The sequence below is a fragment of the Solanum verrucosum genome, unplaced genomic scaffold, assembly GCF_900185275.1.
Source record: "Solanum verrucosum unplaced genomic scaffold, falcon-dt-bn FXZP01000022.1, whole genome shotgun sequence".
In the NCBI taxonomy this organism is placed as follows: domain Eukaryota; kingdom Viridiplantae; phylum Streptophyta; class Magnoliopsida; order Solanales; family Solanaceae; genus Solanum; species Solanum verrucosum.
In genome coordinates, this window is record NW_026020086.1 from 1,844,803 (window position 1) to 1,864,057 (window position 19,255).

Genomic DNA, 19,255 nt, shown 5'->3' on the forward strand with positions numbered 1-19,255 from the left:
AATCAAATGGTGCACAAGGGATTCAAAACACTTGTACACATTTGATCGAGCAGCAAGTTATTACGAGATTATTATTTCACTTTTAATATGGGATAAAAATAACATTATAATTCTAAAATATTTTTTATAATTTTATCCCAATCAAATATGGAATTAATATGAAATTAATTATTCCTCGTATCTAGGGTGTGCAAAAATCGAACAGACCGATTAAACGAACCAAAAAAAAGTGTTATTGGTTTATTGCTATTGGGTTATTGTTTAGCCATTTTTAGTGGTTTTATAAAAAAAAAATTATCGGGTTATCGGTTCGGTATTTGTTTTTAATATTGAATTAGAGTGTAGTAATTTACTACTTTTACCTACATAAATATTAAATACTAATCACAATACCTTACTAGTTACTGTCTTTACCATTTAACCTTCAATTCTCACAGTAACTTTGAATTCACAACTTCACATTATGCAAAACGTCAAAACCTAAAATAAGAACCATGTTCCTCTTAATTTCTCTTATGTTATACTTGTATAGTTCTTTTCATGTCAATTAGTATTGTTTCTATTTTATGAGCATTTGTAAAGTTACATTATTGTCTTGTCGCGCCAAATTTGTTTAAGAAGTCATATATTTGTTTTATAAGTATTTTCTTATTGGTTAAACCGAAAACCGAACCGTTAAGGACCAAAACTGATAAACTGAAAATCGATAAAAAATATCTTATTGATTTGGTTATTGGTTTAACGTATTTAAAATTCGAAAACCGATAAACTGAATCAATAATAAATAAAGCTGAACCGACTGATGCACACCCCTACGTCCTACCAAATGAGCCCTTAGTGTTTTTCGAAGGAATAATAAAAGCATTATCACCAACATGAGTTATGATGTAGTGGTGGGACTGCTTAAAATTTAATTGGACTTCAATACGGGCTCGATAAAAGCATGCATTGTCTATTTTCCTCAATGGGAAACTTGTTGGCAGCTGGCACTACAAGAAAAATAACTTTTAGTAGCAGTAAATATACATATTAACAAAGAGCGATAAAGCCTTTACCGGATGAAGTGTCGCTATAGGCTATAGGGACATTTACAAAGAGTAGCTAAATGCTGCAAAAAAATATGTTTTTAGCGACAATTAAGCTATATATTGCCGTTAATTAATTGCGCTAAAGATCGGATTCTGGTCTTTCAATCTGGTCTAGGCAACAAGGGAGCTGCTCTGGCTAATAGTATATAATGTCTTGTTAAGAATCTAATCCTTGTAGTTGAAGTCTTGTGTGGACTGCAAATAGAAATATATATATATATATATATATATATATATATGGTGTATGCACTGGCTTTTTCTATTTGATATTAACAAAAAATGGACATCTCATGTATCTTATTCATTATCTTATGATTGAGGTTTTAGAAATGCATGCTTGATGTTAAATCATCTAAGTTGCAGGAGGGAGTAAAAGAAAAGCTTGACAAGTGTTCTATACTGAACTATGTATAGGTATAAGGTCTTCGTACATCCTATTCTTCCGATTACACTGAATATATATGTTGTTAGCGTGTATATATATATCCAAAAGAATGAAAAAGTCTTGCATGAAAGAAAAAGAGCATATATGTCAAGGTTGCCAAGGAGACTGCCTGAAAGTTGAAACCAACCAATAAAAGGTGACCATTGCATTACCAATGGTGTATTTGAAAACCTTTGGCAAAGTCATCCTTTTGGCTACAAAACAATAATATGACTCTCCTCTTCTTTTCAAATGATTTATGGAAGCATGAAGACATCAACTCCTATTGCCAAAAAGAAAGAATTGACCTTATTTGATGTGTTTTTAAGTTAAAATAGTTTTTAAGCACTTTTGTATTATTTGGATAATAATAAACACTTGTTTTTTAAGCTACAAAGACAAAAATAAGCTGAAAGTTATAAGTCCATCCAAACAGGCTCTAAGATGCTTGGTCAATGTTCTTAAAATGTTTCTCGAGAAAAACTACCTCTTTTAGCTTCTTAAGAAACAACTACTACTATTCATAATCGCTTATGTACTTTTAAAATAAGCACTTTGTCTTACTAGAAGTTTGGCCAAACAGTCTATTAAACTATAAGTTTCAAAAGTCATTTGATCTTTCTTGTTGATACACGATGCACAAATGATCCTTTCGTGGGTAGACCGGGTTCAATTCCTACTCTACTCTAAAATCATGAGTCCGCCTCTATGAATGAGAATGACATGACTAATAAAAATGGAAGAAGAGAAAGTCTTGCATGAAAAAGAAGAGCTTGTCAAGCTAGCTAAAGATGACCTGCTTGACCCCAAGAATGAAAGGACGTATGAAAGACCTTCCCAAATATGGTGCAGGCAAGTCATCCTTGGCTACCAAATAAGACTCTTCTCATCATGCTAGACTTCTCTTCTTTTAAATAAGACTCCTCACATCATGTGCCTCGTCTCGATATTTTAACGATGACTGAAGCCTCTATTTTGAAAAGATGTCTTGCATAAAAGAAAAGAGCATGTCAAGGTAGCTAAGGAGACTGCCTGAAACCAAACTAAAAGGTGATTAAACACATTTTAGACTATGGAGCAGGCAAGTCATCCTTGGCTACTAAACAATATGACTCTCCTCTTCATGTAAGACTTCTCTTCTTTTCTATTGAGATGATTGCTATATTGCAAGTTAGCCAACTATTTATAGCCACAACAAATTAGTACTAGTTATGAAAGAACTATATAAGCATCTTTGACTTAATTATTTATTTAACTTTTTTTCCTTTAATAATTGCTTTGACTTTAATTGTTTAGCTACATTATCCAATTTCCCAAAATGGAATAAGTTCTCTTCATTTGTAAAGAACATTTATACTCACTTTATCTCCAAGTAATTCTTTTAAGGGACAAGATCAAACTAAAATTATTTTTGAAAGAAATTGTCTTTGAAATGTCTTTAGTTTTTTTGAAATAACTGGGGTGTTCTGATCAGTTCACACACTTCGATTAATTCCACATAATACATGTCATCTCTTAGCAATGAGTACTAGGTAATTAACTATGACCACCATAACTAGGACATATGGAAAGAAATCGCCTAGTGTTTTTGTCTCGAAAGACCTATAATTTCTTGATAGTAATGCAAATTCAACTAAATATTAAAGAGGACAATATAATAAAGGGAAAAGATTCATATAGAGGATATATGCTAGTTTGGAATAGTTTTCATCTTGCTAGAGGACTTATAATATTGTTATCATTACATATATTTAACTTATTTTCACTTTTATTTTTATTTGATGACATGAATTAAGATTAACTAGAACAAAAATAAATCACATGTCGATCGATCTCAACTTATTTGAAACTGAGACGTATACATATTTTTCTAGTCTAAATTAGTTTGTCATGCATGCACATTTACACTTAAAAATTAGTGCGTGTATTTTCTTCTCCTTTTGTAGTTCCCTATACAACACAAAATTCGACCTTTTATGAATTATGATTGACCTTGATTATTTTGTGGGGCTGAAAAAATGGATTTGATGCCCAATCTTTATGTTTAAAGGGTATTCCTTCCAAACAATATGCTTTATCTAAAAAGTCAAATATATTGATGATCCAACTTTAGTCAAAATGATATAATTAACGGAAAAGGGTCAAAATTGTCCTTGAACTATGCGAAATAGATCACTTATACCCTTTGTTATATTTTGGGATAAAAAATGCCCCCCGCCGTTATATATCCTAAGAGACCACAAATACCCTCAAGATTTAACACCCCAAATTTTTAGTGACATGGCAAGTCACATGGAACTAATCCTTCCACCTAAGCATTACCAACTAGAATTCAATACAATAGAACTAGACCTTTAGCGGCGACAACAGTCGCCACAAAAGCCCATAATATCGTCACTAAAGGTCTTTTAACATTAAATTCTGATTTTGTGTTGTTTTCTTCATTGTTTTTAAGAAACCAAAAATGATATCGATTAAGGAGGAGTTTGAAGACACTATATGTTTTATTTTTATGTCATGTAAATGTATAAAATGTACAATGATGCATTATGCATGTAATAGGAGACTAGAATCGAAAAGTAATTTTGATGATTTTTGTAATAATATTGGATGTTTTTAATACTGATAGTGCAAGTTATTTATTTTGAAAAATTAGGTTGCAACCAAAAATTAATTATTATATTTTTTATTGAAAATATAGGTTTTACTAGCGAATGGTTGTTGCAGCCTTAGTCGCCACTAAAAATCACTCATAACCTTTAGTGGCAATATTTCAGGACCAAAGGTCAAGTTCTTTTGTAGTGAATCCTAGTTGGCAATGCTTAGGTGGAGGGATTATTCCTATGTGACTTGCCACATCACTAAAAAAATTAGGTAGTTAACTCTTGAGGATATTTGTGGTCTCCTGGGATAACAACGGGATATTTTTTATACCAAAATGTAATAGAGGGTATAAGTGATCTATTTCGCATACTTTAAGGATATTTTTGACCTTTTTTGTATAATTAATATGCAACTTTATCCAAATTTTCTGATAGCACATGCATGAGCACATTTTTATTATTTTTAGTAATTTAAATTTAAGTTTAATGATTGAAGAAAATAAATATAGATAGACTTGATCAACGTATGATCATTGCTCGTATTCAATATATTTCAAGTATTATTACATGCAAGGTTCGACATTTATATAGGAAAGTCAATCAAGCCATAGATGTCTTAGCAAAATGGAGTATTACAAATACGGAGCGGATTATTTTTGCATAAGTTCACCTCCATTTGATAACCATTGAACATTACAGACTTGATCTCATATAAATGGAGTTCTTTAAGGCATAAGCAAAGGAAAAAATGTTTTGTATAGAATTAATCTAGTTGAGATGTTATAGTTGTTTTTGTCCATCACACTAGACTTGTTTATTTATGTAAAACTTGTATAGTTTTTACCTATGCCTTTTTTTTACGAAGTATCTATTGGCTACAATCTGAAATAGTTGGGCCGGGCTTATGCTCCCCTTAGCTTTGTAATTTTATTCATTAATATAAAGGTCACACTACCATATGGTAATTAAAAAAAATTAAAAAATTACAGCAAGTTAATAGTAGAAAAGGGTATGACTCCATGCAATGTGAAAGGACACATGAGCTTGTAAATTGTAATTAAAGAATTTGTGTGCACGTAAATTGTGGTGCAATGGTGGAACTGCTTTACCCTTAATCAGAGAATTCGAATTCGAGCCGTCCCGAGTATGAAAATTTTTTGTTGGAAGTGTCACCCCTGAATGGACTGCCGTGCGCGATCCAAATTTAGTCTAGGCTTCAATGTGGGCACAAGGACACCGAATGAAAAACAAAAAATAAAATAAAATAAATGATACACCCAAAAGATTATCTGGTTTTCATATATGTAGTTACACTACATCAAAAAATTACCTTTAACTGTAATTAATTAACGGTAATAGCTTAATTGCTACTAAATATGTATTATTTAGCAGTAAATAGCACTCTCTGTAAATGTCCCTAAAGCCTATAACGATATTAGATCCAATAATAATTAACTAATACATATAAAAAATTCCGCACTCTTTATTAATGTGTATATTTATTCCCTTTAAAAGTTGTTTTTAATTGTTGTAATGTTACTCGAATTAGAATAGCACTCAAGTTATTTTCTTTTAAAAAAAAAAAGAATTATTACATAGGATAGGGAAAGGAAAATGTAGTTGATTTGTTTTCCATGTCAAGAAAATAGTTCTTCTTTCTGTAAGGTTGACTATTGAGATTTGCAAAATATATATGATAGACAACCTGCTAGAATAATTGATCCTTTAATTTGGAGAACATTATTCACTCAATTCTAATCCAAAATCATAAAGAATATATTCCAAAATATGACTTGAGATCAATAGGAAGAATGTCAAATAGGGAGAACAAAAAAGCAAAAAATAAAATAAAATGAAGGCAAATTTTTTCTCACTTTTTTCCCCTTCTTGAACCTATAAATAGAGACATTTAGAGACCAAATAAATGCATCACATATTTGTAGAAGTTAAATAACATTATTGAAGAGGGGTTTTACATGAAGTTGAGAGTATTGTTTAGTAGCCAAGGATGACTTGCCTACTCCATTTGATAAAAAATTTTATTTGGTTGTAGGCAAGTTATCCTGGCTATCTTGACATGCTCTTAATGTTTCATGTAAGACCTTCTCTTCTATTGCTTTCATATTCTTCGTTCGGATCATGCTAATCTTTTTTGTATGATTTCGATCTATTGCTTTCTTGAACCTTATAAGTTTTTGTTAGTTCAATTTCATATTGGAAAATGATGCAAAAGATATTTGATTGATTTCTTCTTCTTTTTTTAATAACTGTGAAATATTATCATACACCAATAAAATAGCTATACCTTAGACCACCTTCTAGGAAGGGCATCTAAGACATTATAAGACCTCTATAAACAAAATTAATTACAAATTCTTTAAATAAATGTTCCACATTTTTGTGTTAATATCATTGCATTTCTAGAGTTGCTAAAACATTTTTGCGGCATTTATATGATGTAACTTTGAAAAAACTACTCCCATAACCATCAGGATAGAGGCGGAGCCAGGTAAGGTCGAGGAGGTCCTTTGGTGGAAAATTATATTATATATGTATAGTTAAAATTATTATTTTTATGTATATATATTAGATATTGAACTCGCTTCGACTTCTTTTTTATGTTTACTTTTTCATATTTTAAACTTTTTTAGTAAAAATTCTGACTTTGTCACTGCATCATTTTCTGAAGTTTTATTGATATTTATATTTAACAAATAAAGGCTCTATGACCTCTTGACCTGAGTATTCTTGGTTTAACATGTTGTTCCTCAATGAAATAAGTTAGTAACGCAATAAAAGTTTTTTGAGTGAATTACCATCATAATAACTCCTTAAAGGCCAAAAATATTTGAGATATGAAAAAAATTATTGAAAAAGAATATTACTATTCAAAATGGACTATACATAATTAAAAGGGGTAAAGGTAGTCAATGACCAATTCCTTACTTTTGCACCGACATATATTGATGGTTGAGTCCCTTCATTCTTAATCAGAACTTTCGATTTCAAACTCTTAAAAATGAAAAAAAATCTCATTAGAAGCATTGCTCCTTTAATATGCAAATTCAAATTTAATCGAGACTCGAGCCTCCATGCGAGTACCAATACTCAGGTGTGGACCAAAAAAATATTGAAACATGAGAAAATTTATCAATTTTTTTTTTTAAAAGACTTGTTTCTATTTGATATGTTATAGACCAACCTAAGTTTGATCCCAATTGATGTAATTTATTATTGCGTAATTTGAAATAATTGATCAAATCCAAATCGATCAGCTTTTTCATTAGTTAATTCATACTTAATAAGTATTATATCGAGATAATTTAATTGTAATTTGAGACTTAATTAACAATACTAGATAACGTTGTCTTGTAGATATTTATGTTAGAAACTTTAGAGTACATTAGATTAAAAACCTTATGAAAAGTATATTTTAAAAAACATCGTCCCGTTCACATAGGGTTGAGCTGTCCATTTTAAGACATGTCGACATAGTAAGTTAGCCCAACCCAATCCAACCCATCAAACTTCAAAGCTCAAATAGGCTAGGCACACGAATAAATTAGGTCAATTTATATTGATAGCTCTAATTATACCAATCAGCCTTTTTCTGTAAGTCCACTATTGCCCTTCCCATAAGTCAAAATTTTGCCACCATGAAAAGTCATCGATTAATGTATAAAATATTTGATCCATTATTCATCATGGTATACAAGACTACTAGATGAAATAAAGAAAATATTTGATCCATTATTCAACACGTGTGCAGACTAAAACAAGTGAACCAAGCACTGATCAGGGGCGAAGCTAGTGTACTACCTTTGGATTCAAACATATTTTATTGCAAACTCAGTTACTAAAACGAGCTAGGTGTGGCGATCAAGTAGAGATCATTCTCTCTTCTAGCAGTTATTCCATTTGACTCAGTCATATCCAAATCCCTTACATGAATTCCTTCTGGAAGCTTCCAATCAAACTTGTAAAGCAAATGGGCTAATGGTAGAGTAACAAGAGCTATACCAAAATGTATTCCTGGACACATTCGTCTTCCTGCACCAAACGGAAGAAGTTGAAAGTAATTTCCAGTAAATTCAATAGAACTATTCTCGAATCTTTCAGGTATGAAACATTCAGGATTATTTTCCCAACTCTTGGGATCCCTTCCTATTGCCCATACATTAACCAAGACTTTACTTTTCAACGGTATAGTGAATCCATCTATCTCTGTTTCCTCCCTACATTCTCGAGGGACCAACAAGGGTGTTGGAGGGTGTAACCTAAGTGTCTCTTTGATCACTAACTTTAGGTAATTAAGTTTTTCAAGGTCAGTATCGTCCTTTCCTTTAAAGACTTCTCTCACTTCAGCTTGTGCTTTGGCCATCACACTTGGACTCTTCATCATTTCTGATAATGCCCAAATAACGGTTGCAGATGACGTGTCTGACCCTGCTACGAACATGTCCTACACCAACCAAGTTAATTATGTAAGTAAATAGATCATAAGCTAAAAGGAAACAAATAAAAAGGTATGATGTTAGTAGTTAACCAATTGTATCGAAAAATAAAAGATACACTTACAAGAATAACTGCTTTGATATTGTCATTTGTTAGAGGGAATTGAAATTCGCCGCTCTCCATGACTCTTAAAAAAACATCGATCAGATCTTCAGTTCCAGACTCACCATTATAATTTTTTCCATTTGTGTGATTCTCTCTATGCACATTGATAATGTTGTCCAACAGTATGTCTACTTTATTACGAGCTTTCATAAGTTTAGATTCCATCCCACTAATCCCATGTAGAAATGTTTTCGAAGGGAACAAATCAGCTAGCTCGAATCCACCAGATAATGACATTGCTCGTTGAATCAACGTTACCAACTCATTTTGATTTTTACATGCTTTCCCAAATGTTGACCTACATGTCGAAGCATTCATAAACCAAAAAAGTTTTTCTGATAAGTTGATTGGTGAACCTACCATTGAGTCGATAGATGATAGGAGATTTGAGAGCTCATCGTGTCGAATTGAGCTAAAAGACTTAACCATCTTGGCACTAAGTAGCTCCAACACACTCAATTTACGCATATGTCTCCAGTAATCACCATATGGGGAAAAGGCAATATCCGTACTATTATAACAAAGAATTTTTCCCAACATGGTTACTGACCTAGATGCAAAGGCAAGGTCATGAGTTTTTAGAATTTGTTTGGCCATATGTGGGGAGGACACAACTACTGTGGGAACTTCCCCGAGTTGTAAGTACATAATGGGTCCATATTTTTGCGACAAGTTTCGGAGAACTCGATGAGGTGTTCCACGTGTCAAGTGGTGTACACTTCCAATAATAGGTAACCTCCACGGGCCCGGTGGCAGCTTTTTCTTGAGGGTTTTCGAGTTTCTGGTCCAATTTTGAATTATCATAAAGAGGAAGAAGATGAATAGCGAAAATGAAACAAAGTGATGAAACTCCATATCTTAGTACAAGAAATTAAGAAATGTAAAACTCTATTTGATGAACTTTGCATTTTGAGATGGTTACTTATATAGTGGCTACACTTCATGTGGAACACACTTGGAATGTTGATTTTTCTCTGGAGGGAGTTTGAATAAATAATTTGTACTTGAGGGTATGTTTGGCGGGTCTAGAAAATATTTTTTTTGGAAAATAAATGAATTTTTTATTTATTTTCTAGTATTTGTGTATGTAAGTAAAAATATATTATTCTCGAAGCATTTATATATAATCTAGCAAAATTTTACGGAAATGTAATAGGGTGGGGAGTGGGGGTTTGGGGGTGAATAGTGAAAAGGTATTGGATGAGTGAGAAAGAGACAATGTAGATATTAGTCAATCTTCTTTTGTGTTACCAATCTGGCCTTTTTAGAAAAGTCTACTTGTAATTATTTTTTTGATGACCTGATTGAATTTTTATTTTTGCATTGTCGATTCATAAAAGTTAAACTCTTTTTCGGCTCTCTCTTATCTTATTTTCCATTTTTAATTCGGAAATTCACATTAATACTCATTTCTTTTCAACATTATAATTTCTGTTTTAAGTTTTGTACATTTTTTTTAATTAAGAAATAATTTATACGTATATATAGTGTTAGTTAATGCCATTAATGAAAGAAATAAACTATAAATAACAACTTAACCCCTCTCTAAAATTAACACGTGTTCAGTTTTTAATTAATTAAGTGGGGAAAAAAATTCAAGTGAAAAAATGTTGAAAATCAAAAAAGGTGAATAGTAAATGTGTATTTTTCAACGATGCATGCATAACAAGACACATAACTTCTAAAACGAATTAAATAATCATAGGAAAAAAATATTTTAAATGTAATGCCATTTTGTTTCATCATTGATGATGTAATAGCTCCATTGTTCGAAATACTTTTAATATGAATACACTAGGAATTTAAAGTCATATTGGATGATAGAGGTCTGAAACAATCTGTCTAAAAGAATTTAAAGTTCTCAAATTCGAATCTAGATAAATTATAATACCAAAGAAAATTAGATCAAAGGAAATTAGGTTTTAATTTAAAAAAATTAATCGACTTTTGTCCCCAAATGAAATTAAATCAAAGTCGACGGAAAATATCTACCGGATTTGAAATGTATGCCATTTTGTTTCATCATTGATTATGTACTAAGGAAAACACAAATAATTACTAAATAAAATGTGAGATTATTTTATTTTAAACGTGTTTTATATTATACTAGGCAATTTGCCCACACTTCGCGCGATCATAAATAATAATAAAAGAATATTAAATTTTAACAAAAAACTTTTTTTTTAAAATTCTTAACCAAAATCAAGAAAAAAAGATTATTTTTTTTGAGAAAATAGCAGCAATTTTGAAGAAAAAAAGATTATTTTTTTTGAGAAAATCGCTGCTAAGGCACCGATCGTAGCAGTGATTTTTATCTTTTTTAACGTACGACAACTTTTGTCAGAAGAAAATCGCTCCAGAAAATCGTACGACAACTTTTGTCAGAAGAAAATCGCTCTTGAAAATCGTACGACAACAGTAAAATTTAATATTCTTTTATTATTATTTATGATATATAATTCAATTTTCCTCATGCTTCAACAATTTTATTGAGTATACTGTCCGTCTTATTTATCATTTTTATATTATTAATAATTAACAATAGGCATGAAAATAATAGCACTAGGCATGAAAAACGCTGCCCCTGCAGCGATGTGTAAGGGAAAAAAATCTGATTTAAAATCGCTGCTGTGGCAGCGATTTTTAATAAAAAAATAATAATAATTTTACAAAATCGCTGCTAGGTGTCAGAGGGAAATCGCCTCGTCAGGAGCGATTTTACCCTTTTGGTTTAAAAAAAATTTGATGTACCCTTTTGGAATTTTTGATAATTTTTTTTTGCCCTTTTGACTCCGAACTCAAATTAAATCAAAGGAAATTAGGTTTTGATAAAAAAAAGAATTTAATCAGACTTTTGTCCCCAAATGAAATTAAATCAAAGTCAAAGGAAAATCTCTACCGGATTTGAAATGTATGCCATTCTGTTTCATCATTGATGATGTACTAAGGAAAACACAAACAATTACGAAATAAAATATGAGATTATTTTATTTTATATTTAATTGATCAGTTTCTTACGATATAAGTAATTTTGAGTTTATATATGCCACACCATACTCAATATGTGATATAATATTTTTAGAATTGCTAATCACAATTCACAGAATAAAATAACGAGTCTCTTCTGAAGTTTAATTTACTAGGAAAATCTAGGTTAAAATTGAAATTAAAATTTCTCTCATATAAAGCTAAGTATGTATTTATATTATATTATATTATATACACATGAGAATAATTGAGTTGGCATCTACTAAGAAAAGTATATTCTTATTCACGTCAGTATTTAAGTACTCTTGTATTATAATTTTAGTATAATTGAAAATTTATTCACCAATTACCAAACAACTCGTAGTAATTATTATCGGAGGAATACTATTTTTATGTGATTTTTTTCTATATAGCCTAATGTTGATTAGTTAACTATATAAGTGCACTTTGTGTGTCAAATCTTTTACAAATTAATCATTTTATTTCAACTTATGGCATTTAACATATGCCAAATTGGACATATTAGGAAAGTCGCGAGTACATTAATACATAAATTTGTCCTTTAATTTGATCTTATTAGTATGCCCTTCAATTTTAAGTGTGCACAAATAGACATTTAAACTTATATAAAGTTGAACAAGAAAGACACACGCATCATAAATTATTCTTTCCAAATCACATAAATCGGAGAGAGTGTTTTTATTTTTTCTGAAGTCAATTAATTAGACTTTTTGTGATTTAACTTTTCAATCTTGTCATTTATTATGAGAAAGGGGTTTTCCTTTTTTCTGAAGTCACTTATCAAATATATGTACAATCACAAAAAATCAACCAAGAAAAATAATTAAGATGATTAAAATGACAAGTGCTAACAATAACACCAACATAATGTAGAAAATTATAATGTTTTTCTTGTATTTTTCTAAAGACAAAGTCACATGCTTGTTAGTTGTTACAAGACAAATTTAAAAAGAACTTAACTTTACATCACATGAAATAAACAATATTCATATTCAATTTTTACATCAACTTATATGATTAAATCATATATAATAAATTGGAAAATAGCAACTATTTGGAGTTATAAAATCCAAAGATTATATTATGAATTTTCACTTGTGAAATTTAAAACTACAGAGTCAACAACGAAGTTTATAAAACCCTTGGTACAGTCATAATAAAGAAAAATAGTAGTTGCATGAATGTGATTTATTTCTCAACTAGTATATCAAACAGCTTTTTCTGTTGATGCATTTTCGGCATTCTCATTAAATTTTGCCTTCTTCGTCTCGTAATCCTTCTTAGCAGCCCTAATTGCATCCTCAGCTAGCATACTGCAGTGAATTTTTTGAGGTGGAAGGAACAGATGTCTTGCTATCTCCCTGCAGTAAACTCAAATATCAACAACAACAACAATACCCAGTGGAACCGCACAAGTAGACTTTAGGGAAGGTAGAGTGTACGTAAACCTTACCCCTATCTTGGGAGGTAGAGAGGCTGTTTCTAATAGACCCTTGATCGGCTCAAGGAAAAAGAAATAGTGGGATTAAGGAAGCCATAACAAGACACTATAGGAAGCATGACAAAGCATTCTTGAAAAAGGAACAATAACTACAATAAAACAATGTACAGTTATTGAAGTACGTGAAACTACCCAAGTAATACTGCGGCAACTAGTATGTTTCTACATAAAGATAAAAGAATAGATTTGTTCTCATAGACTATCTGATCATCTCTCTCCACAGATGATACGGAAAAAGAAAAAAAAAATTGGATCAAAGATAACGGTAAGGGAAAGATGTACCAAGAAGCCAGGTATTTAGAAATAAGACTAATGGCGTGGCGTATCTGCTTTTGGGAGTTAATAATGTTGAAAAAGTTGAAGTTGAACTATGCCATGAGGTAGTCTATCCTAACGAAAGAACACGCTTTCATGGGGATCCTCGAAAAGCAATTGATTTCAAGATGGATCAATTTTCTTCCAAGTATGGTTAAAGACAGTTGTGGCGCGGGAAATCCGGTCTTCTAAGAATATATATGCTTTCAGTAAAATGACAATCGCATTGACACAAGAATAGCCGCATGATTTAGCACGCATATTGTTCATTAGATTCAAGTAAAGTTATCAAACAAATTGGAAATCGATCAAATTTAAACTTAGCAGGACTGGACTTGATAACCTCCGCGTACTAAACTTAAGATTCACCAGGTCCTTCATATGAGCATCAATTCTCTCATAAATAACCCTTTTTAGAACTGGGTCAAAACCGAGGACAAAGAGGGAATTGTAAAATGCTTTAAACTGCAAATATACATGCATCATACAGATAGTCTAACAAGCAATGGGGCCAGTTAGCCAATCCTCACTTCTTTTCCTGATGTAAGTTGGCCAAGCCTCGAGTTAGAAGGGAAGTTCTTTTGGTATCCCGTAAATAGTTATGATTGAACCTTCTTGGTGCTAAACTAATGATATCTCTCAAAAGAAAGTTGCACATATCCAGTTCCTCAAAGTAAGTTCACTCTAAACTATATTAAGAAATGAGTATTTTTAGTTTTAAAACTCGGTCTATAATAGGCCCGGTCCTCTACCATTTTCTACTTAAATACCAGACTTGGTACACAAACCAGGACTCAAACCCATGTAGTGTACATTCCCCTTTAAAGTTTGAACCAAAGGACTTGTTGCATTCTGTTTTTGTTGTTCGGCTAAGTTTTCTTTCTTCTTTTTCTTTTTTGGGCAAGTATTTTTCGGCTAAGTTTCAAAAAGCTTTTCTTCCGAGGTTTCAATAAGTTCATGAAAGAAAGAATTCTCAAGCTCAATTCAATCATTCCTATTTTAAGGGACCACCTTCTAATTGACCTGTTACAGGTGGGGATGAGATATCCAGTGCAGTAACCTCATTCTAAAAAAGGTTAAACCTTCAATTTTGCTGAACCGACACATACAAGATAAAGAACCTCTAATCTCCAAGCAGTTCAACCTTACCTTTTCAGCCTGTTAGGAAGATGGCACAAACAGTGCATCCAAAGAGCTGAAGTAATGTCCTTGGGACATAAGGTTCAAATCTCAACAAAGATGACACAAAGTAAATTTTTCATTCGTTTAAATCTCGGGAACCAGAATTACTCAGGTACACCTGTACTAGTGAGAGATAACATGTATCGAGTGGGTTGGTCAACAAGCATGCCCAAGTTTATTGGTTAACATGCATGCCAGCTAATACTCCACCTCCTCACCCAAAAGGGAGGGAATTACGCTGGCCGACTACTTTGGTTAAAATGCTAATTTGCAGAACAGTATTTTTGAAACTGTAATCTGACACAATTTAGGAGCCACTGAGTACACACTTTACTATTTCAGAAGCAATACTGGTATTGAACCAGGTAAGAACAACATAGCAGGACCATTGAATTGAAGGGCATTTCACTAAAACTTGACGAAGCAGGAACAATAAAAATGGTTTCTTTGAAATGGAACTCAAAATTCGAGACGTATAACTAAGAGAATCAGCTCTGTTCAACTACTTAAGGTCACTTGAGGAAGGCAGGAAAAAAAACTGAAAGGGACAATCTCAAACCACACTATGTACCCTTAAAACACACACAAAAATGACAAAGGAAAAGAAAGTTCAAAGGACTTACGTGTTCTTTATGGACAGTGCTTCCTCCATTGTTCTCCCTTTCACCCATTCCGTTGCTGAAAATTGGAAAAATTAAACTCAGAATCATCAACACCCATCTTAATAGCATCATATGCTCAATAAAAACAGTACATATATATATGAAAAAGGGTAAATAGATTCCTCTTTTTCAATTTAATTAGAGATAATGATCAAAAACACACGTAATGCATCACTATTTTGCGAATTTCATACCTTAACTATCAGGTGTTTGTGTTTCCTACTTGAACTAGCACCAACTATTTATCAAAACACACCTCTAACAAACTTTCATCCACATGACAGCTAACTCATTAAATTCGAGTCTAGTTTTGATAAATACTTGGTTATAATTCAGATAGCAAACAGAAACACCTCCTAGTTCACTTGGAAACTCGCAAAAAAGTGATCCTTTAGTTATCCGGTAGTACGATAATGTGATAGTTCAGATATAAAACTCGCACAAAAGTGATAGTTTCCGTGTGTTTGTTACAATATCTCTTTTTCTTAGTACTAAATTCCCAGAAAACACAGAGATCAACAAAGATTTCGGAATTGAAAAACCGTACCGAGTGAGGAAGAAGCAATAGCAGAGCCACAACCAAAGGTCTTGAAACAAGCACCCGTAATTTTCCCGGTCTTTTCATCGACTTTGATTTGAAGCTTCATTACATCACCACAAGCCGGAGCTCCGACGAGACCCGTACCGACTGTGGGATCGTTCTTATCAAAGGACCCAACATTACGAGGATTATTGTAATGGTCCACCACTCTTTCATGATATAGCCGCCGGAAAACCCCTTGCGCCACCGCCGCCGCCGACGGTCGTTGCCCTAACCCCGGAATTCGATTTCCGACGTGCCTCAACATCTTTCTGATTTACCCTAATTTGATTGAATTCGGAATTTGCCTTTAAGAAATTACGTCGATGCATGTGTGTTGTATATACAATGACATATGTATAGGTGGCAAAACCATTAGATTTAATGTTAATTACTTAAATACAGTCTAATTTGTAATATTACGAATCTTATCGGATTTTGGTGTATTCAGATATATGTACCTCTTAATATATAGAGTCAAAATTAGGTGTAATTTGTTTTAGATATACTGTATTCAAATGGATTCGCATATATCTAGAATACGTACACAAATCCTGTTCCCCTCTCACATCTCGCTTGCAACTTTCTTATATATGTTTTCCTAGATACACACCATATACATGTATCTAATGTGTATTTGGTGTGATTTGTATGTATCTGAGATACATGACTATTTCTCTTCCCATCTTGCTCGCCTCTCTCACTATTTTAGTGTATCTAGTAGCAAAAATACATGTATTTAGATATATCTTCCTCAATATATGATAAGAAAACTTTAATTAATGGTAAAATACGTCATACATAATTATTTGAAAGTATAGATAGAAATTAGAGTTAGTATATATGGTATAGAATATGAATGTATGTTTAATAAGGTAGTTTTCTCTTAAAATTTAGATTAATATTAGCCCAAGTTTAAAATTAGAAGAAGAGACATTCGCACAAATATCTCTATTTTATGTTGGTCTTTAATATTTGCCTCTCAAAATTGTTGGTCTATAATTTTTTATCCTTCAGAACTTTAAGTAACAAAAACTAATCGAAAATGTCCATATATATAGCAAAAAGAGTGAAAAAATAATCTCAACACATTAGTTTAGTAAAAGATACCCAAGTCATATGTTTAGTGGCACAAGTTATACTTCAAGATAAAAGATATTATTATGTCTCAAAGGCAAAAGAAATTAAGCTCAAGGCAGAAGTCATGGCCCAAGACATAAGTTCAATGACATAAGTTATGTCCAAGCCATAAGTTCAGTAGTACAAATTATACTCTGGAACAATAGTTCTCTTAAAAAGTCTTGCCAATTGAATCAAATATTATCGAACTTATGCCCCAAGATAAATATTCTTTAAAAAGTGTTGTCTCGCAATATTAGTTTTGCCAGTGAAATAGGTCATAATTAAGTACATTTTAACCAACAACTTTTTATTAAATGAGCAATAATGATTTTAAAAAATTAAAACTCGCATATTCTAGGAATAAAAATTAAACTCCACCTCAAATAAAGACAATCCATACAAAAACCTTCTTCACTCGTCAATCACGAACTTAATTGAATTACATAATCTGTATTAATATTTTTACATTTCTTGTAAAGGATAAACAAGTCGAATGATTCGCAATGTATTTATGAACTATGAATTATTTAGTGATAAATGGAAGAACATATTAAGCCTATCTTGTATAAACATTTAATTTTGGTTCCCAAATTCCATATTTTTACATTTCTTATGTACTTTTTAAATAAGCACTTTGTCTTGTTAGAAGTTTGGCCAAACAGTCTATTAAACTATAAGTTTCAAAAGTCATTTGATCTTTCTTGCTGATACACGATGCACAAATGATCCTTCCGTGGGTAGATCAGGTTCAATTCCTACTCTACTGTAAAATCATCAGTCCGCCTCTATGAATGAGAACGACATGACTAAAAAAATGGAAGAAGAGAAAGTCTTGCATGAAAAAGAAGAGCTTGTCAAGTTAGCTAAAGATGACCTGCTTGACCCCAAGAATGAAAGGACATATGAAAGACCTTTCCAAATATGGTGCAGGCAAGTCATCCTTGGCTACCAAATAAGACTCTTCTCATCATGCTAGACTTCTCTTCTTTTAAATAAGACTCCTCACATCATGTGCCTCGTCTCGATATTTTAACGATGACTGAAGCCTCTATTTTGAAAAGATGTCTTGCATAAAAGAAAAGAGCATGTCAAGGTAGCTAAGGAGACTGCCTGAAACCAAACTAAAAAGTGATTAAACACATTTTAGACTATGGAGCAGGCAAGTCATCCTTGGCTACTAAACAATATGACTCTCCTCTTCATGTAAGACTTCTCTTCTTTTCTATTGAGATGATTGCTATATTGCAAGTTAGCCAACTATTTATAGCCACAACAAATTAGTACTAGTTATGAAAGAACTATATAAGCATCTTTGACTTAATTCTTTATTTAACTTTTTTTCCTTTAATAATTGCTTTGACTTTGATTATTTAGCTACATTATCCAATTTCCCAAAATGGAATAAGTTCTCTTCATTTGTAAAGAACATTTATACTCACTTTATCTCCAAGTAATTCTTTTAGGGGACAAGATCAAACTAAAATTACTTTTGAAAGAAATAGTCTTTGAAATGTCTTTAGTTTTTTTTATATAACTAGGGTGTTCTGATCAGTTCACGCACTTCGATTAATTCCACATAATACATGTCATCACTTAGCAATGAGTACTAGGTAATTAACTATGCCCACCATGACTAGGACATATGGAAAGAAATCGCCTAGTGTTTTTGTCTCGAAAGACCTATAATTTCTTGATAGTGATGCAAATTCAACTAAATATTAAAGAGGACAATATAATAAAGGGAAAAGATTCATATAGAGGATATATGCTAGTTTGGAATAGTTTTCATCTTGCTAGAGGACTTATAATATTGTTATCATTACATATATTTAACTTATTTTCACTTTTATTTTTATTTGATGACATGAATTAAGATTAACTAGAACAAAAATAAATCACATGTCGATCGATCTCAACTTATTTGAAACTGAGACGTATACATATTTTTCTAGTCTAAATTAGTTTGTCATGCATGCACATTTACACTTAAAAATTAGTGCGTGTATTTTCTTCTCCTTTTGTAGTTCCCTATACAACACAAAATTCGACCTTTTATGAATTATGATTGACCTTGATTATTTTGTGGGGCTGAAAAAATGGATTTGATGCCCAATCTTTATGTTTAAAGGGTATTCCTTCCAAACAATAT

General features: G+C 31.8%; 2 protein-coding genes across 2 annotated transcripts; both read right to left on the bottom strand.

The window, feature by feature from the left end:
* Nucleotides 1-7,971: 7,971 nt before the first annotated feature.
* LOC125824436 (premnaspirodiene oxygenase-like) lies at nucleotides 7,972-9,590 on the bottom strand. The gene is made up of 2 exons (XM_049503810.1): nucleotides 8,694-9,590; nucleotides 7,972-8,577 (listed from the first exon to the last, which is right to left on the bottom strand). The coding sequence occupies exons 1-2, from the start codon at nucleotides 9,588-9,590 to the stop codon at nucleotides 7,972-7,974; spliced, it is 1,503 nt and encodes a 500-aa protein (XP_049359767.1).
* Nucleotides 9,591-12,871: 3,281 nt separating this feature from the next.
* Nucleotides 12,872-16,326, bottom strand: LOC125824441 (uncharacterized). The gene is made up of 3 exons (XM_049503815.1): nucleotides 15,952-16,326; nucleotides 15,366-15,420; nucleotides 12,872-13,105 (listed from the first exon to the last, which is right to left on the bottom strand). Exons 1-3 carry the CDS (start codon nucleotides 16,250-16,252, stop codon nucleotides 12,952-12,954), a joined length of 510 nt encoding a protein of 169 aa, XP_049359772.1. The 5' UTR covers nucleotides 16,253-16,326; the 3' UTR covers nucleotides 12,872-12,951.
* Nucleotides 16,327-19,255: the final 2,929 nt, after the last annotated feature.